The 21,205-nt window shown below is 50.1% G+C and overlaps 2 protein-coding genes across 3 annotated transcripts in view; one reads left to right on the forward strand and one right to left on the reverse strand.

Moving 5' to 3' along the window:
- The window catches only part of SASH3 (SAM and SH3 domain containing 3), a 77,936-nt gene extending 75,474 nt beyond the window's left edge, over positions 1–2,462 (forward strand). The window contains exon 8 of the mRNA XM_075322372.1: positions 1,214–2,462. Coding sequence (XP_075178487.1) covers positions 1,214–1,440 — 227 coding nt within the window. The 3' untranslated portion in view covers positions 1,441–2,462. The remainder of the gene's footprint in view (positions 1–1,213) is intronic.
- An 8,753-nt stretch (positions 2,463–11,215) lies between these two features.
- ZDHHC9 (zDHHC palmitoyltransferase 9) overlaps positions 11,216–21,205 on the reverse strand; it is a 68,893-nt gene continuing 58,903 nt past the window's right edge. For both annotated transcript variants that reach the window (XM_075323059.1, XM_075323060.1), the window contains exons 6-10: positions 20,837–20,885; positions 20,291–20,393; positions 18,920–19,023; positions 17,460–17,550; positions 11,216–14,547 (exon numbers count right to left, since the gene is read on the reverse strand). In XM_075323059.1, the coding sequence (XP_075179174.1) occupies positions 14,410–14,547; positions 17,460–17,550; positions 18,920–19,023; positions 20,291–20,393; positions 20,837–20,885 (485 nt within the window). In that variant the 3' untranslated portion in view covers positions 11,216–14,409. The remainder of the gene's footprint in view (positions 14,548–17,459; positions 17,551–18,919; positions 19,024–20,290; positions 20,394–20,836; positions 20,886–21,205) is intronic.

Raw genomic sequence — 21,205 nt, forward strand, 5'->3', positions numbered from 1 at the left:
GGGGCTGTAAGGGTCTCCGGACATATTACCGGACATCTGGAGGCCGGATGGGGAGAGGGGTTGTAAGGGTCCCTAGAGTATAAGAATGGGATGGAGCAAAGAGGGAGAAGGACAGGACATAGGATGATGGAGTATATGGGGGGTAGGTGGGGAGAGGAGTCTGTTATAGTATCGCAGGATGATGGAGGGTCTCGAGGCCGGATAGAGAGCGGGGTCTGTTCTAGTATCGCAGGATGATGGAGGGTCTCGAGGACGGATAGAGAGCGGGGTCTGTTCTAGTATCGCAGGATGATGGAGGGTCTCGAGGACGGATAGAGAGCGGGGTCTGTTCTAGTATCGCAGGATGATGGAGGGTCTCGAGGCCGGATAGAGAGCGGGGTCTGTTCTAGTATCGCAGGATGATGGAGGGTCTCGAGGACGGATAGAGAGCGGGGTCTGTTCTAGTATCGCAGGATGATGGAGGGTCTCGAGGACGGATAGAGAGCGGGGTCTGTTCTAGTATCGCAGGATGATGGAGGGTCTCGAGGACGGATAGAGAGCGGGGTCTGTTCTAGTATCGCAGGATGATGGAGGGTCTCGAGGACGGATAGAGAGTGGGGTCTGTTCTGGTATCGCAGGATGATGGAGGGTCTCGAGGCCGGATAGAGAGCGGGGTCTGTTCTAGTATCGCAGGATGATGGAGGGTCTCGAGGACGGATAGAGAGCGGGGTCTGTTCTAGTATCGCAGGATGATGGAGGGTCTCGAGGACGGATAGAGAGCGGGGTCTGTTCTAGTATCGCAGGATGATGGAGGGTCTCAAGGACGGATAGAGAGCGGGGTCTGTTCTAGTATCGCAGGATGATGGAGGGTCTGGAGGCCGGATGGGGAGAGGGGTCTGTTCTAGTATCGGAGGATGATGGAGGGTCTCGAGGACAGATAGAGAGCGGGGTCTCTTCTAGTATCATTAATATATACATATTATTAATGGTCGTGCACCCGTCCACCCAGTAAAGCGAAACCTGTGGACCTCAGGTCCCAGTATAACAAACCCTCAGCTCTGCTACAAACGGGCCCTTAATGAATGCAAAATATAGAAATAAAAAAGGGGTTAAAAAAGGATAGAAATTCTCAGGAGAATGAAATATTTGTTACTAGAATTGTTTTCTTATTGTTACGGGCTCTGAAGGGTTAGGATCTCGCTTCTCGTCTTCACTGGTAATTTGCTTTTTGCAGCGGGCAGCGATCATGACGAGGCGGCTGAGACGTCATCCGTGAGTCAGGACTGTCACCTTCCCCGAGACTCGGGCTGTTACGAGGGGCCGGAGACCCTGGAGAACAGCAGAGAGGAGTCCGACATCCACAGCGCAGAGCAGGACTTTCCCGGATTGTCCTTGGAGGACTCGATCATCAAGAAGCACCTGGAGAGCGAACAGCCGGAAGGCACCGGCCAAGACGGATGATACCGGCCACCCTGAGAGTCATCCACCCGGAGAACGCAAAGAGCCAAGAAATGACAAAGAGACATATCGAGGAGACGGAACTCCCGGACGTGACGACCAAAATATGGTTATATCGACTTTTCTAGGTTTATTTTTTATATTGTTGCAGATGTTTTTGTATTGACTGATCCGGTAGTTCTGAGCTGCATTCACATCATGTGACCGCTGCAGCCAGTTACCGACCTCAGCAGCCGTGCTGGATTGTACAGTGCACCTATGAGGTCATCGCTGCAGGGACCACTGTGCTGGAGTGACTGAGCCTGGGGACGGGGGTGGAGAGGGCGATGGGGGCATAGGCGCTAATAAAGCCAATCTTATGGTTTTAACCCATTTATTGGATACTCCATTGACACATTGATGCCATCTTTGCCACTTGTGCGTAAATCTCCATCCCTGGGGTCACAATGTCCGATTGTCATTTGCTTTGCACATTGCATTGCTGCGGACACTTGAGCGCCGGAGACACGGACTTTTCTCTCTTTTCAGGACCGTCCTCCCCTGGATCTTCAGCCTCACACTTATTAGTGCAGACGTCAGGAGGATCAGACTCCAGGAGATCCTGGTTTTTGCTTCTCTCATTAGAAACTGCATTAAAGGACCAAAAACACCTCCTAAAGTCCAAAGTAGATTATTGTCCAAATTTACTGGAATTAGAGGAGCGTGAGCCGAGGGGTTTACAATTAGGGTCAATGTTTATTCACCATGAAAAGGATCTAAAAGCCACGAGGTTGTGTGGATCCCGGGGACGGAGATGGATGATCCCAGCTCCGGCTGCAGACGACGCTGATCCGCTATAGAATAGATCCATTGTATGTAAAGCTATGGAGGTCGGAAGGTTTCTGCTCAGAAATGTCCTCAGGTGTTTTCTGTTCTTATCAGACACATTTCCTTTTTTCTAGACACCGATACATTGTATATTCACTAACTTTCTGCAGAAATTGTACAGTCAGTTGTTACTTTGTACCTGAGAATAAAGATGATGATGATGATTCCTGCTGCTCCTTCTTATCACGCGGTGTTACATTTTCTCATTATATTGATGATCTGCCAATTCTCCGTCTGGTATGAGACATCGGGGGAAGTGAGTTATCAGATATGGACTGTCCTTCTACAAAAGCAGATCACATTGCCGGCAGATCACAAGGCAGCAAGTGGATCTATATCCTGCGACGAGTCAGCAAAGAGATATTTTCCAACATTTTCCCAGATCACAAATAAATAGAAACCGATGCAGCAATTGTGGGATCCATGAGAAGTAGAAGTTCTGCACCGACCACTCCGGCGCCATGTTCCTGTAACCGGCGCGGTCCACGCTGTGACCCCACTCCCCATTGTGATAGACAATCATTAGGTTGGGGTACATGGCGCTTTTGGCTGCAATGTTCTCCGCTCTATATTACTGCTCTAAGTTGTCACAGTGTCTCAATGGTTAGCACTGTGCGGCGGCTGAGTGGTTACCACGATACAGTGACTCAGTGGTTCGCACTATATGGCGGCTCAGTGGTTTGCTCTTTTGCTTTGCAACACTGTGTGTCTTGGGTTCAAATCTCACAACAACAACATGTGCCAGGAGTTTGTACGTGCTCCCCGTGTTTTTGTGGATTTCCACCTGTTTTCTCCCACACTCCAAAATGTAAATGGCTATAGTCAGAAGCGAGGACCGCAGGGATCTGTACTGTGAGCAGCAAGGGCCGCAGGGATCTGTACTGGGAGCAGCGGGGGCCGCAGGGATCTGTACTGGTGTTGTGGGGGCTGCAGCGATCCGTACTGGTGTCGTGGGGGCTGCAGCGATCCGTACTGGTATTGTGGGGGTGGCAACGATCCGCACTGGTGTTGTGGGGGCGGCAGGGATCCGTACTGGTGTTGTGGGGGCGGCAGGGATCCGTACTGGTGTTGTGGGGGCGGCAGGGATCCGTACTGGTGTTGTTGGGGCGGCAGGGATCTGCACTGGTGGTGTGAGGGCGGCAGGGGTCTGCACTGGTGTTGTGGGGGCGGCAGGGATCTGCACTGGTGTTGTGGGGGCGGCAGGGGTCTGCACTGGGGTTGTGGGGGCGGCAGGGATCTGCACTGGTGTTGTGGGGGCGGCAGGGATCTGCACTGGTGTTGTGGGGGCGGCAGGGATCTGTACTGGTGTTGTGGGGGCGGCAGGGATCTGCACTGGTGTTGTGGGGGCGACAGGGGTCTGCACTGGTGTTGTGGGGGCGGCAGGGATCTGCACTGGTGTTGTGGGGGCGGCAGGGATCTGCACTGGTGTTGTGGGGGCGGCAGGGATCTGCACTGGTGGTGTGGGGGCGGCAGGGGTCTGCACTGGTGGTGTGGGGGCGGCAGGGATCTGCACTGGTGTTGTTGGGGCGGCAGGGATCTGCACTGGTGTTGTGGGGGCGGCAGGGATCTGTACTGGTGTTGTGGGGGCGGCAGGGATCTGCACTGGTGTTGTGGGGGCGACAGGGGTCTGCACTGGTGTTGTGGGGGCGGCAGGGATCTGCACTGGTGTTGTGGGGGCGGCAGGGATCTGCACTGGTGTTGTGGGGGCGGCAGGGATCTGCACTGGTGGTGTGGGGGCGGCAGGGGTCTGCACTGGTGGTGTGGGGGCGGCAGGGGTCTGTACTGGTGTTGTGGGGGCGGCAGGGATCTGCACTGGTGTTGTTGGGGCGGCAGCGATCTGTACTGGTGTTGTGGGGGTGGTAGAGGGCTCCTTCCTGCACGTCTCTCCTCTACTATAGGACGGTCTGTTTCCCCCGGTAACACCACAGCGGCAGCTGGAACATTCCTGGCGCCCCACATGTAGCCGCGTCCCCTCCACAGGGATGTGAGCAGTGGCATAGCAAAGGGAGGGTGGAGGGGGCGGTCCGTCCCGGGAGGCACGTGTCAGGGGGGGCGGCGTTTTGGGCAATCGCCTTCAGTTCTCCTGCCCCCGGGGACGAGTTCTGGGGACCGCAGTCCTCGGCAGGAAACTGTGGCTGCCGTCCCATTAAGGCGCGCAGACTACAGTGTCCTCCTGGTTTGAGCTTCATCTGTGGGCGGAGCTACCACGCGGCCTGCTCAGTCCCACAGATGAAGGAGGTGCCAGCCAGCAACCTCCGGCGCTGTGTGGGCCCTCTCTCCTCCGGGCCGTAAGTGCTACCCCCTTTCCCCCTCGACCTGTATACTCCCTCCCAGCCACCCGGTTTATGGGCCCCAGTGAACTGCATGGGCTCCCCCCCGGAGCCGCGTGTGTATCTATATGTGCAGCAGAGTTGTGTGTGTCTGTATGTATGTATGCATGTATGTATGTATGTATGCAGTAGAGCTGTGTGTGTCTGTATGTATGTATGGATGGATGCAGCAATTGCAGAGCTGTGTGTGTCTGCAGCTGCTGCATACATACATACATACAGAGTTGTCTGTATGTATGCATGCAGCAGAGCTGTTTGTGTGTATGTGTGTGTGTCTGTATGTATACAGCAGAGCTGTGTGTGTCTGTATGTATGTATGCATGCAGCAGAGCTGTTTGTGTGTCTGTATGTATACAGCAGAGCTGTGTGTGTCTGTATGTATGTATGCAGCAGAGCTGTGTGTGACTGTATGTATGTAGTAGAGCTAAGCGTGTATGTATGTATACAGCAGAGCTGTGTGTGTATGTATGTAGCAGAGCTGTGCATGTCTGTATGTATGCAGCAGAGCTGTGTGTGTATAATAGGCCTACATAATGTGTGTAAAAAGGTGAAAGTCTAGGACTAATAGCAGCAGTCCACAATTAGATCTTTGATTGTAGTTCCATGAAAAATAAATATTTTAATGGCTTTCCGGATTTTTGAAGGTTTCTGGATTATTGACGGCCAACGGAGGGGGGGCGGCAAATTTGATGACCGCCCCAGGCGGCAAAAGCAGTAGCTACGCCACTGGATGCGAGTCACCACCGGGCGGAGCTCGTTCACCGCTGTCTCTGTGACAACCCGTCCCCCGGGTCTATGTTACCTCACACCTAGACCGGTCCTAGTGGGGGCAGATACTTCCCGGAAATTCCACTAGAATCAAGGCCACAACTCCCGGCCGCTCCGGGTCTATTCCTGACACTGAGGAGCTTCCTGTGTCCCTTGCTCGGGGTTTCCCGCGGTGACTCTGAGGGTCCGGCCACATTTACTCGGGCTCCTGTCACTTCCTCCCTCAGGTGCTGCTTCTCCCTATCTGACCAATCCCAACTTTCACCTCACTGTTGCCGGGCAGATTTAACCTTTAACTCCTTCAGCCCTGTTTTCCATTCCTACTGTAAGCCAGTGGATTAGGAAGCAGTGACACCTAGTGGTGCCTGAGAACAGTGCACTTGAGAGCGCACACTTATACAACACTTCCCATACATAAATACATAGGATAACCATGACGTCTTCGAGAAGGTGGGAAATCACAGGACACCAATCATTCCCCTCCCCACCCCCCCACACTGGGAGCAGCGGGGAGCGCAGGGATCTGTACTGGGAGCAGCGGGGAGCGCAGGGATCTGTACGGGGAGCAGCGGGGAGCGCAGGGATCTGTACGGGGAGCAGCGGGGAGCGCAGGGATCTGTACGGGGAGCAACGGGGAGCGCAGGGATCTGTACGGGGAGCAGCGGGGAGCGCAGGGATCTGTACTGGGAGCAGCGGGGAGCGCGGGGATCTGTACTGGGAGCAGCGGGGAGCGCGGGGATCTGTACTGGGAGCAGCGGGGATCTGTACTGGGAGCAGCGGGGAGCGCAGGGATGTGTACTCGGAGCAGCGGGGAGCGCAGGGATGTGTACTGGGTGGAGCGGGGAGCGCAGGGATCTGTACTGGGAGCAGCGGGGAGCGCGGGGATCTGTACTGGGAGCAGCGGGGATCTGTACTGGGAGCAGCGGGGAGCGCAGGGATGTGTACTCGGAGCAGCGGGGAGCGCAGGGATGTGTACTGGGTGGAGCAGGGAGCGCAGGGATCTGTACTGGGAGCAGCGGGGAGCGCAGGGATCTGTACTGGGAGCAGCGGGGAGCGCAGGGATCTGTACTGGGAGCAGCGGGGAGCGCAGGGATCTGTACTGGGAGCAGCGGGGAGCGCAGGGATCTACATTGAATCCAGCTGGATGAATAGACATCAGGCGGCTTCACTGCTGGAATAAATAATTCTTCTCAATGATAGTAAAAAGGGTTTTTTTATTTTTCATTCCCGGGGCCTTTATCATGTATAAAGAAAAACTAAATGTGCAGCCCTTCACACCAGATGACGAGGCCCAAAGTGGACGGCAAATATCTACTGGAACAAACACAGGGTGTATCTATGAAGAGGAAGGAAATTCAGTCTTATTCAGCCCATATAATACTGGTGTGATGTGTGACCTCGCTGGAGACGTCGCTCATCCTGGCTCAGACGTCCTTCTTGCTCAGTTATCCTTGGACAGACGCAGAATGATGGAGACGCAGAATAACAGCCGCAGAATGATGGAGCCGCAGAATAACAGCCGCAGAATGATGGAGCCGCAGAATAACAGCCACAGAATGATGGAGCCGCAGAATAACAGCCGCAGAATGATGGAGCCGCAGAATAACAGCCACAGAATGATGGAGCCGCAGAATAACAGCCGCAGAATAACAGCCACAGAATGATGGAGCCGCAGAATAACAGCCGCAGAATGATGGAGACGCAGAATAACAGCCGCAGAATGATGGAGACGCAGAATAACAGCCGCAGAATGATGGAGACGCAGAATGATGGAGCCATAGAATAACAGCCTCAGAATGATGGAGCCGCAGAATAACAGCCGCAGAATGATGGAGCCATAGAATAACAGAGCCTCAGAATGATGGAGACGCAGAATAACAGCCGCAGAATGATGGAGCCGCAGAATAACAGCCGCAGAATGATGGAGCCGCAGAATAACAGCCGCAGAATGATGGAGCCGCAGAATAACAGCCACAGAATGATGGAGCCGCAGAATAACAGCCACAAAATGATGGAGCCGCAGAATAACAGCCACAGAATGATGGAGCCGCAGAATAACAGCCGCAGAATGATGGAGCCATAGAATAACAGAGCCGCAGAATGATGGAGCCGCAGAATAACAGCCGCAGAATGATGGAGACGCAGAATAACAGAGCCTCAGAATGATGGAGACGCAGAATAACAGCTGCAGAATGATGGAGCTGCAGCCGCAGAATGATGGAGACGCAGAATAACAGCCGCAGAATGATGGAGCCGCAGAATGATGGAGACGCAGAATAACAGCCGCAGAATGATGGAGCCGCAGAATAACAGCCGCAGAATGATGGAGCCGCAGAATAACAGCCACAGAATGATGGAGCCGCAGAATAACAGCCGCAGAATGATGGAGCCGCAGAATAACAGCCACAGAATGATGGAGCCGCAGAATAACAGCCGCAGAATAACAGCCACAGAATGATGGAGCCGCAGAATAACAGCCACAGAATGATGGAGCCGCAGAATAACAGCCGCAGAATGATGGAGCCATAGAATAACAGCCGCAGAATGATGGAGCCATAGAATAACAGAGCCGCAGAATGATGGAGCCGCAGAATAACAGCCGCAGAATGATGGAGACGCAGAATAACAGAGCCTCAGAATGATGGAGACGCAGAATAACAGCTGCAGAATGATGGAGCTGCAGCCGCAGAATGATGGAGCCGCAGAATAACAGCCGCAGAATGATGGAGCCGCAGAATAACAGCCACAGAATGATGGAGCCGCAGAATAACAGCCGCAGAATGATGGAGCCGCAGAATAACAGCCACAGAATGATGGAGCCGCAGAATAACAGCCGCAGAATGATGGAGCCGCAGAATAACAGCCACAGAATGATGGAGCCGCAGAATAACAGCCACAGAATGATGGAGCCGCAGAATAACAGCCGCAGAATGATGGAGCCGCAGAATAACAGAGCCTCAGAATGATGGAGACGCAGAATAACAGCTGCAGAATGATGGAGCTGCAGCCGCAGAATGATGGAGCCGCAGAATAACAGCCGCAGAATGATGGAGACGCAGAATAACAGAGCCTCAGAATGATGGAGACGCAGAATAACAGCTGCAGAATGATGGAGCTGCAGCCGCAGAATGATGGAGCCGCAGAATAACAGCCGCAGAATGATGGAGCCGCAGAATAACAGCCACAGAATGATGGAGCCGCAGAATAACAGCCGCAGAATGATGGAGCCGCAGAATAACAGCCACAGAATGATGGAGCCGCAGAATAACAGCCGCAGAATGATGGAGCCGCAGAATAACAGCCACAGAATGATGGAGCCGCAGAATAACAGCCACAGAATGATGGAGCCGCAGAATAACAGCCGCAGAATGATGGAGCCGCAGAATAACAGCCGCAGAATGATGGAGACGCAGAATAACAGAGCCTCAGAATGATGGAGACGCAGAATAACAGCTGCAGAATGATGGAGCTGCAGCCGCAGAATGATGGAGACGCAGAATAACAGCCGCAGAATGATGGAGCCGCAGAATAACAGAGCCTCAGAATGATGGAGACGCAGAATAACAGCTGCAGAATGATGGAGCCGCAGCCGCAGAATGATGGAGACGCAGAATAACAGCTGCAGAATGATGGAGCCGCAGCCGCAGAATGATGGAGATGCAGAATAACAGCCGCAGAATGATTGAGATGCAGAATGACTTCCATAAATTTCCTCCCCACCATTACTGAAGAAGAGCTTCCATGTGTTCTCTCAAGCGCACCTCACCACCTGCGCACGTGACCCCATCCCACCTCCTCCCCAACCTCACCACCATGCTTATTCGCTCCTTAAGGCCAGAATCACACTTGCTAGTGCCTCGCGTGTAACTCGCGAGTCTCTCATGGTAGAACCCGGCATGGCCGCACACTATGCATACAGGAGCGTCTGAGCTGCATAGACATACATGCAACCGACCCGCTCCTGTCAGGGGAGTGTGCGGCCATGCCGGGGTCTACCATGAGAGACTCACGCGAGTTACACGCGAGGCACTAGCAAGTGTGATTCTGGCCTAAGCCATCTCTTCAACCTATCTTGAACGACTGGTACCTTCCCTTCTGCCTTTAAACATGCATCAGTCACACCCATCCTAAAGAAACCTTCCCTCGACCCAACCTCTGCTGCCAGCTATCGCCCCATATCGCTACTCCCATTCGCCTCAAAACTCCTGGAACATCACGTCCATGCTGAACTCTCCTCCCACCTCTCCTCTAGCTCTCTCTCTGACACCCTACAGTCCGGCTTCCGTCCACATCATTCCACTGAAACTGCCCTGACTAAAATCACAAATGACTTACTGCCAGAGCTAACAACCACTTCTCCATACTCCTACTTCTAGACCTGTCCTCAGCCTTTGACACTGTTGACCACTCCCTCCTACTACAGATCCTCTCTTCCCTTGGCGTCAGAGACCTCGCCCTCTCTTGGATCTCTTCATACCTCTCCAACCGCACTTTTAGTGTCTCCCACTCCCACACAACCTCTTCATCCCGCCATCTTTCTGTTGGTGTCCCTCAAGGCTCTGTCCTGGGACCCTTACTCTTCTCCATCTACACATTTGGCCTGTGACATCTCAAAGTCCCATGGCTTCCAGTACCACCTATATGCCGACGACACTCAGATCTACCTCTCTGGCCCAGATGTCATATCTCTGCTGTCCAGAACCCCAGAGTGCCTATCTGCTATATCTTCCTCCTTCTCCTCTCACTTCCTAAAGCTCAATGTGGCCAAAACTGAACTGATCATCTTTCCTCCCTCTCCCCTACACTCTCCACCTGATCCATCTATTACAATAAATAACATCACGCTCTCCCCAGCACCCAAAGTTCGGTGCCTCGGAGTGACCTTTGACTCTGCCTTGTCCTTCATACCACACATCCAATCCCTCACCGCCTCCTGTCGTCTTCAACTCAAAAATATTTCCAGAATCCGCCCCTTCATCAATTCTCAATCTACATAAATGCTAGTGCCGCCCTCAATCTCCCGCCTGGATTACTGCAACATCCTCCTCTGTGGTCTCCCTGCTAACACGCTCGCCCCTCTCCAGTCCATCCTTAACTCTGCTGCCCGACTGATCCACCTCTTGCCTCACTACCACCCCGCTTCTCCTCTCTGCATGTCCCTTCACTGGCTCCTGATCTTCCACCGTATCCAATTCAAACTACTAATACTGACCTACAAAGCTGTGCATAATCTCTCTCCTCCGTATATCTCCAAACTAATCTCCCGCTACACTCCAACACGTCACCTCCGGTCCTCCCAAGATCTCCTTCTCTCCTCTCTCATTCGCTCCTCACGCAACAGACTCCAAGACTTCTCCCGAGCATCCCCAGTCTCCTGGAACTCGCTGCCTCAACACGTCAGATTATCTGCTACACTGGCAAGCTTCAAACGGAACCTGAAAACTCATCTGTTCAGAAATGCCTATAACCTTCAATGACCCCACTGCCGCCCGACCACCGCGCAGAGCTGCCGCCCCACCACCGCGCAGAGCTGCCGCCCCACCACCGCGCAGAGCTGCCGCCCCACCACCGCGCAGAGCTGCCGCCCAATCTACACCCCACCTACTGTCTCCTCCCCATAATCCTATAGAATGTAAGCCCGCAAGGGCAGGGCCCTCTTCCCTCTGTACTAGTCTGTCTACTGTAACTTGTATATGTATTGTGTATGTAACCCCCTTCTCATGTACAGCACCATGGAATCAATGCTGCTCTATAAATAAATAAATAATAATAATAATAATAATAATAATAATAATGACGGAGCCGCACACAGGTTCACATTTTCAGCCATTTCTTTATTCAGTCGGTAAATAGCTTTTTGCTGTTATGGATCGGATCGTCGGCGTCCGGTTACGGCCAGTAGCAGGTTCTGCAGGGGATGGATATTACAGAAGATGGATACAGTCTCACAAAGCCCTTATCCTTTCAGGTCATGAGGAGCGGACGGGGATGACACATCGGGAAACATAGTGACGTCACCTCACACCCTCCATCCCCAAAAGAGGGAAACCTGAACAAAATGCTCCATAAATGTTCAAGATCAACTCATGGAACAAAATACCTGAGAGAAGAACAGAAACCATCGCTTCCCACCAGCAGGAATCAGCGTCTGGCAGGACCGGGGTCCGGCGTGTTATGTGTGCGCAGTCAGCTCACAATTAGGATTATACCGGCATTATATGAAGACAACACGATAAATGGCGACACCATGGAGATTTCACACAATGGCGGCTGTCCGGAGCAGGGGCGGCTCTGTCTGTAAATGAAGGATACGTAACTAGGTGATATCAGCCATACACACAGCGTTAGATCTGCCATCATGACACCTCCACCTCTGAGCACCATTCAGATCAACCTACTCCGGAGCTGAACTCACAGTTCAGCTGATTCAGTGTCTGGGAAGAGCCATTTTCACACCTGACTTCATATACTGATCGTCAAAAGAGAAAATTAAAGTGTCCGACCCCATATAACAAAACGGTGATTTCAGCTCCGGAGTAAAATACCTGAGGTTACTCCGGTCCTGTAATGTATGTAGAAAAGGCTGAACTTCTTATCTGATGGTGCAGCGCTCAGATGTGACCGTCCCGATAAATAGAGACCCCACAATAATTATCCCATGACATGTCGGAAGAAAACACGGATTATAGTCTATAGGCGGCCATACACACCAGATAATTATCTGCAGACCGCTGGCAGATCCAGATAAGAGCTCCCATGTGTGGAAGGCGCGGCCCACCATCTGTTCTGTATGGAGACCCCCAGGTGTCGCGGGTCAAATTCAGCATATTGGGTTTCATCGCTCGACTCCGAGGCGACAAAACGCTGCAAATTGTCCAGAATCCGCTGGATCTGCCAATGATCTGCAGATAAATATCGGACGTGTGCGGCCGCCATAGCGGGGTCACAGCACCCGGGTGTGGAGGAATCTAGAAAATATGCAGTCCAATTAGATCAGAACGGAGCCGTCTGGAAGAGCAATGACAAAAAAGAAATGGTTTCATCAGAATGCAGGGATTGTCCAGAAGATCTACAGCAGCGGATTGTGTGCGGTGACCGGATCCACGGTCTATGGCCGGATTAATGGATCAAGAATATGAGGAACAATCCGGGTCCTGGAGGAGACCAGGCGCCCTCCCCCCCCCCTTCCCCATGTAGGCTCAATTGTCAGATAAAACCCGACCTCTCGAATGGGGAGATACAATGTATCAGTGCAGCTCCTCTCCAGAGCAATGCTCGCTACACCCCGCATCAGATCTCCAAACACACAAAAAAGGAGAACTCGTCAAGCACAGACCTCTGGGTGTGAGGATCGGGGGAAGGGGGCTCAAAAACACCCCGAAATGTAACCCTTCCCAGCCACTCAAAAAGCCTCAAAAGGACCCTCCCTGCAGCCGTGACTACAAGAAAAGCCGGAAGAGTCCTGACCCTTAAGATGAGAATGTCCAGAATTCTGGGACCGCAATGGCCAAATCTGTAGGTGCGAATGTCGTATAATCCAGAGCCGTTTATGGGATTTTATAGGATTTCCACAACTGAAGAAGCCGATTCCAAGGACGAATACAAACAAAAAAAAGCATCAAAATGATGAATACTGTGCAACCGGGATGGAGAGGAGTGAGGTCGGTCAGTGCCATGAGAACCGGCCACACCGCCCGGACCGCGGAGGAATGTTCAAACCGCACTGTCCGTACTGCGGAGGAACGCTCAAACCGCACCGCCCGGACCGTGGAGCAACATTCAAACCGGATCGCGGAGGAGTGTTCAAACTGGACTGCATAGGAACGTTTGGCCGCACCGTGGAGCAACGTTCAAACCACACCATCCGGACCGTGGAGGAACATTCAAACCGGTTCGCGGAGGAGTGTTCAAACTGGACTGCGGAGGAATGTTCAAACCAGACAGCACAGGAACGTTCCACCGCACCGTCCAATCTATATGCAAATTATCGGGAGAACAGCCACCTCTCCCCAAATTATCCTACTTTTTTTTTTTTTGCAGTCAAGGAAAATCAATAGTCAATCAACATCACTCTCCAGGTGTCCATCACTGCACTCTGCCGGGAGTCCAGAAAAATTATTTAAATAAAGAAAAAAAAATGGAAAAAGAAAAAAAACAACAATATATAAACCAATAAATAACTTTACAAATTCCTTCCATTATTTGACACTTTGTACGGTCGTTGAATACATTTCTTACACTTCAGAAGATTTTTCCAAAATGCCCTCAAAATTACGATAAAAAAAAAAAAAAATTTAGACATGGCGGCTCCTGTGCTGAGCCCGCAACCATCAATCTGTAAAATGCAAGACCAAAAGCTCTAGAGTTTGGAGATGAGTGATGTGGGTATGAGGAGGACGAGCTCACGCCACGGGAACAAACATCTACGTCATGGCTGGTAAGTGGAGCGGGGGACGGGGCTGGGATGGGGGATGTGTGATGGGGGACGGGGCTGGGATGGGGGGTGGAGGATGGGGGGTCTTCTGAATCAGAGGAGTCTATTATCATATTCACAAGTCCTCCGGGAAGAAGTGCAGATTTCAGCTTTACCAGAAGCTTCGTCCTTCCAGGCTTCGGCAAATTAAATAGAAGCGATGCATATATAGTCAAGTCAGGTGATTGCCCCTATAGACGTCAATGTCCGCTGCCCGTCCAGGGGGTGCATAATACGATTGTAGGAACAGTTGAGGATCCGGCTCCCATCGCGGGGACCTGACGCTGTCCGCGGCCCGGGGGCTTCACGCCCCGCCGCACCCTCGCAGGTAATGTCATTGGCGGGGCTCACTAGCACCGGGAGTCTTTTTTACTCCATTGCGCGTTTTTATCTTCAGACTGAAAGATGAATCTCCATCAGACGTCTCCTCCATAATAAACACAAGCAAATACTAAAGAAAAATGGCGTAGACGGCCGGCGGCGGCTCCACGGATCTGACACTATTCTTCCTGCAGCGAGAGATTTCCGGGGCATCTACTTCTCCGATTCCTGATTGTTATCTGATTCTTTGGGGACCTGAACGGCCATTTCCAGGGCGTTAGCATCTGAGGGTCCGTCAGGGGCCGGGGGCTTCACCGCGGATTCACTGGGCATCAAAGGAGCAGAGGAAACCTAAGAAACAAGAGATATCAGGAAATGTAGATAGTATACTGTATACAGTTAAATACAGGAGATGTTCAGGTTATACCGGCTGTACATATATAATTATATACAGGAGATGTCCAGGTTATACCGGCTGTACATATATAATTATATACAGGAGATGCCCAGGTTATACCGGCTGTACATATATAATTATATACAGGAAATACCCAGGTTATACCGGCTGTACATATATAATTATATACAGGAAATACCCAGGTTATACCGGCTGTACATATATAATTATATACAGGAGATGCCCGGGTTATACCGGCTGTACATGTATAATTATATACAGGAGATGCCCAGGTTATACCGGCTGTACATATATAATTATATACAGGAGATGCCCAGGTTATACCGGCTGTACATATATAATTATATACAGGAGATGCCCGGGTTATACCGGCTGTACATGTATAATTATATACAGGAGATGCCCAGGTTATACCGGCTGTACATATATAATTATATACAGGAGATGCCCAGGTTATACCGGCTGTACATATATAATTATATACAGGAGATGCCCAGGTTATACCGGCTGTACATATATAATTATATACAGGAGATGCCCAGGTTATACCGGCTGTACATATATAATTATATACAGGAGATGCCCAGGTTATACCAGCTGTACATATATAATTATATACAGGAGATGCCCAGGTTATACCGGCTGTACATATATAATTATATACAGGAGATGCCCAGGTTATACCGGCTGTACATATATAATTATATACAGGAGATGCCCAGGTTATACCGGCTGTACATATATAATTATATACAGGAGATGCCCAGGTTATACCAGCTGTACATATATAATTATATACAGGAGATGCCCAGGTAATACCGGCTGTACATATATAATTATATACAGGAGATGTCCAGGTTATACCGGCTGTACATATATAATTATATACAGGAGATGCCCAGGTTATACCGGCTGTACATGTATAATTATATACAGGAGATGCCCAGGTAATACCGGCTGTACATATATAATTATATACAGGAGATGCTCAGGTTATACCGGCTGTACATATATAATTATATACAGGAGATGCCCAGGTTATACCAGCTGTACATATATAATTATATACAGGAGATGCCCAGGTAATACCGGCTGTACATATATAATTATATACAGGAGATGTCCAGGTTATACCGGCTGTACATATATAATTATATACAGGAGATGCCCAGGTTATACCGGCTGTACATGTATAATTATATACAGGAGATGCCCAGGTTATACCGGCTGTACATATATAATTATATACAGGAGATGCCCAGGTTATACCGGCTGTACATATATAATTATATACAGGAGATGCCCAGGTTATACCGGCTGTACATATATAATTATATACAGGAGATGCCCAGGTTATACCGGCTGTACATATATAATTATATACAGGAGATGCCCAGGTTATACCGGCTGTACATATATAATTATATACAGGAGATGCTCAGGTTATACCGGCTGTACATGTATAATTATATAGTGGAGATGTCCAGGTTATACCGGCTGTACATATATAAATTATATATACAGATGCCCGGGTTATACCGGCTGTACATATATAATTATATACAGATGCCCGGGTTATACCGGCTGTACATATATAATTATATACAGGAGATGCCCAGGTTATACCGGCTGTACATGTATAATTATATACAGGAGATGCCCAGGTTATACCGGCTGTACATATATAATTATATACAGGAGATGCCCAGGTAATACCGGCTGTACATATATAATTATATACAGGAGATGCTCAGGTTATACCGGCTGTACATATATAATTATATAGTGGAGATGTCCAGGTTATACCGGCTGTACATATATAAATTATATATACAGATGCCCGGGTTATACCGGCTGTACATATATAATTATATACAGGAGATGCCCAGGTTATACCGGCTGTACATATATAATTATATACAGGAGATACCCAGGTTATACCGGCTGTACATGTATAATTATATACAGGAGATGCCCAGGTTATACCGGCTGTACATATATAATTATATACAGGAGATGCTCAGGTTATACCGGCTGTACATGTATAATTATATAGTGGAGATGTCCAGGTTATACCGGCTGTACATATATAAATTATATATACAGATGCCCGGGTTATACCGGCTGTACATATATAATTATATACAGATGCCCGGGTTATACCGGCTGTACATATATAATTATATACAGGAGATGCCCGGGTTATACCAGCTGTACATATATAATTATATACAGGAGATGCCCAGGTTATACCGGCTGAACATATATAATTATATACAGGAGATGCCCGGGTTATACCGGCTGTACATATATAATTATATACAGGAGATGCCCAGGTTATACCGGCTGTACATATATAATTATATACAGGAGATGCCCAGGTTATACCTGCTGTACATATATAATTATATACAGGAGATGCCCGGGTTATACCGGCTGTACATATATAATTATATACAGGAGATGCCCAGGTTATACCGGCTGTACATATATAATTATATACAGGAGATGTCCAGGTTATACCGGCTGTACATATATAATTATATACAGGAGATGTCCAGGTTATACCAGCTGTACATATATAATTATATACAGGAGATGGCCAGGTTATACCGGCTGTACATATATAATTATATACAGGAGATGCCCAGGTTATACCGGCTGTACATATATAATTATATACAGGAGATGTCCAGGTTATACCGGCTGTACATATATAATTATATACAGGAGATGCCCAGGTTATACCGGCTGTACATATATAATTATATACAGGAGATGCCCAGGTTATACCGGCTGTACATATATAATTGTATATTCGGTTGCCGGTGGCGGTCGTGCTTACGGGGTCTCGCTGAGCGTTGCTGCTGTTCTCTTGCTCGGATTGGCCCGGTCCACTCGCCGGCTCCTGCAGGATGCCCCGTCGGTCCAGCACACTGCAGAGAGCAGACAGTTAATGTACAGAGATCTGTGGAGCAGTAGAAAGGGTTTGTAGTTACAGGAATTATTCTGCCGATATAAAACTTTTCCCATCAGACATCGGAGGTGAAGCCTTAGATACATCGCCGGGATTTCCACTACAGGAGGCTCACAGGACTGTTGTGGTACATGAGCCCTGCAGGCAATCAGCGGCTGATGTCTGGCTGCTGCGCTCTGCACCATGTGAGCCCTGCAGGCAATCAGTGGCTGATGTCTGGCTGCTGCTCTCTGCAAAATGTGAGCCCTGCAGCCAATCAGCGGCTGATGTCTGGCTGCTGTACTCGCTGCACCATGTGAGCTCTGCAGGCAATCAGTGGCTGATGTCTGGCTGCTGTACTCGCTGCACCATGTGAGCCCTGCAGGCAATCAGTGGCTGATGTCTGGCTGCTGTACTCGCTGCACCATGTGAGCTCTGCAGGCAATCAGTGGCTGATGTCTGGCTGCTGTACTCGCTGCACCATGTGAGCTCTGCAGGCAATCAGTGGCTGATGTCTGGCTGCTGTACTCGCTGCACCATGTGAGCTCTGCAGGCAATCAGCGGCTGATATCTGGCTGCTGCTCTCTGCAAAATGTGAGCCCTGCAGCCAATCAGCGGCTGATGTCTGGCTGCTGCGCTCTGCATCATGTGAGCTCTGCAGGCAATCAGCGGCTGATGTCTGGCTGCTGTACTCGCTGCACCATGTGAGCTCTGCAGGCAATCAGCGGCTGATGTCTGGCTGCTGTACTCGCTGCACCATGTGAGCTCTGCAGGCAATCAGCGGCTGATGTCTGGCTGCTGTACTCGCTGCACCATGTGAGCCCTGCAGCCAATCAGCGGTTGATGTCTGGCTGCTGTACTCGCTGCACCATGTGAGCTCTGCAGGCAATCAGCGGCTGATGTCTGGCTGCTGCTCTCTGCGCCATGTGAGCCCTGCAGACAATCAGCGGCTGATATCTGGCTGCTGTACTCGCTGCACCATGTGAGCTCTGCAGGCAATCAGTGGCTGATGTCTGGCTGCTGTACTCGCTGCACCATGTGAGCCCTGCAGTTATGGTCACTTGATCCCCGACGTGGACACTGTGGAGCGGCACCAGTGCGGAGTTGAGGATATGTTATGTTTAATTTACAAGGGGGCCAGTTCATATAGAAAAGAGAGTGATCGAGGACGGGGACAGGGACTTTAAGAGCAGAATATTTCGGCAGCCGAGAGCAGCTGATGGTGCCGGTGTCATTCCTGGAACACCCCTGTTATCAGCGCAGATATAGGGGGGGGGTACAGAGGAGAGTGCAGCCATTACACGCTTTGTGGCACTTTTCTTATAAACACAAGTATCACTTGTCGGTACCTCGGCTGCACCGGGCCGCACAGCACCTCACAGCAATTCTTCATCAGGTTCCCGTGGTTGTACGGGTTTTGCACTCGGTTTTTACCAGTCCAGGATCCTTTAATCTAAAGAGAAAAAAACAAAAACTATAAACATTTTCTTCTCATTTAGATTCGTTTTATTTACAATGGAAAAATCGATTGGTGAAGAGTTTAGTGCAAGAATCAGGCCGGGCTTTATGATACGATCAATGTCAGATTGATGGGGTCCGAGCCCACCCCTAGAGAGCTGAATGGGCCTTTACATACGCCATGAAGACCTTTACCACGTGCGCAGTGCCGGTCCCTACCACGTGTGCAATGCCGGTCCCTACCACGTGTGCAATGCCGGCCCCGCGGGTTGTGGCTGCGCCTGGAACTGCACCTCAGGACTATTCATGTGCATGAGACCAAGCTGCGGTACCGACACTACCACCAACAAATGCACGGCGCTCATCGTGGGGGCTTTCCCCAAGGAATTAAAAGCCTTAAAGGCTTATCCTCAAAATTTCAAGTCAACCTCTATCCAAAAGGCTACTTTCAAAGTAAAGGAGATAATGGCAATTGCTGGGGGTCCGACCACTGGGACCCCTCTGGAATCCTGCGATTGGGGCTCTTGATCCCAGAGATCGAGGCTCGGCCCCCGTCCTGGACACAGCAGCGGCTCATCCTCAGCCTCCGCTCCATTCACTGACCAGGGGACTTCCATGTACAGCGCTCGGCTTTTTCGACAGTCGTGGAGGCCGAGCATTCGTACCTCTAACCTATTCAGGACAGGGGTGTAGAGCCCCAATGTCAGGGTCATGGTGGTTGGATTACCAGCAAAGAGCAAGTCATTGGACAGGGAATACTTTATTCAAAGGATTACTATTCCAAAAAATGATCTGATGTTAGCCAATCAAAATGACCCAAAGCCTCTAATCAGGAACCTATAAAGGATGGTGGTGGGTGTGTGTGTGTGTGTGTGTGTGTGTGTGTGTGTGTGTGTGTGTGTGGTGGTGGGGTGGGAATGTGCTCAGGTGAGAGTCTCCGGTTCTGTTTTGGAGAATCCCTGGGACTTCATCCGCTCGGGGCCACAGGCGACATTATCACGGCTCCGCTCCGGAAAAATCAACAAAACACGGTGGAAACTATCATTGTACTGTGCAGTTTCTGACTGTGCACTTTGTTTCTTCCTGAGAATATCGATACACGAGCGTAACAAGACAAATACAAGAAGGAAAAGAGGACGCAAGAGGCCTGTGGAGTCCGATAGAGGTCCGTTACCCAGCACAGGAGGGGTTAATAACTATTGAGCTTTACATAAATAAATAGAAACCAATGTATCACTGAACATAACCCGCTCTGTACTCACATCCTCATTGGTCGTCTGGTTCAGAGACACCAGGAACGTGTGGAATCCGGTCAATCCCACCACAGACCAGAGCGTGAAGAAGCAGATGAAGACCTCCAGCACAGTGCACGAAGAGTTAAGGAGCAGAGACACAAACGTGGACTAGACACAGAACTACACAATGTAACAAACCCTCAGCTGCGTGCGCACGATGATTATTATGTCAGAAAGTTCTCATTTGTGACTTCCCAGCAAAGTCTAAGAGCTCAGACTCCTGTGCGCACGCTGCAGTTTGTCTGCAGTTTATTTGTCGCACACTTCTGCAGCTCGCTCTATCCTCTTGTGTTTTTGGCAGCTTCCACTGAAAAAACGCACCAAAAACGCAACAAGTGGGGTTTTTTGTTTTATTTTTACATTTCTGGGACAAGGAGCAGTTTTGATGTGACAAGAAAACTGCAGCGTGCGCATGTGGCCCTACAGGAGTCTCCTTATGTGTGTATATACTATATACACCCAATATTCAGGCTTGGGTGCGGCTCCGGGGACGGCGGAGCGGGGGAAGGATATGTGCCCGGACTCTCCTTCAGAGTATTCAGGAAGCCAATTTTTAATGAATCTTAAAGAAAAAGCGAGAAAATTAGAAAAAAAAAAAAAATCTTTATTCAAAGACAACAAAGAAAAATGAGGACAAAGACCCGACTACAAGAACAATACAGCTTATAATGTATCCAACTCCACCATGTGTGATACTCCCTGCTGAGCCGTGTATCTAATCCCATCATGTGTAATACTCCCTGCTGAGCCGTGTATCTAATCCCATCATGCGTGATACTCCCTGCTGAGCCGTGTATCTAATCCCATCATGCGTGATACTCCCTGCTGAGCCGTGTATCTAATCCCATCATGCGTGATACAACCTGCTGAGCCGTGTATCTA

Source organism: Anomaloglossus baeobatrachus, chromosome 9 (assembly GCF_048569485.1).
Source record: "Anomaloglossus baeobatrachus isolate aAnoBae1 chromosome 9, aAnoBae1.hap1, whole genome shotgun sequence".
In the NCBI taxonomy this organism is placed as follows: domain Eukaryota; kingdom Metazoa; phylum Chordata; class Amphibia; order Anura; family Aromobatidae; genus Anomaloglossus; species Anomaloglossus baeobatrachus.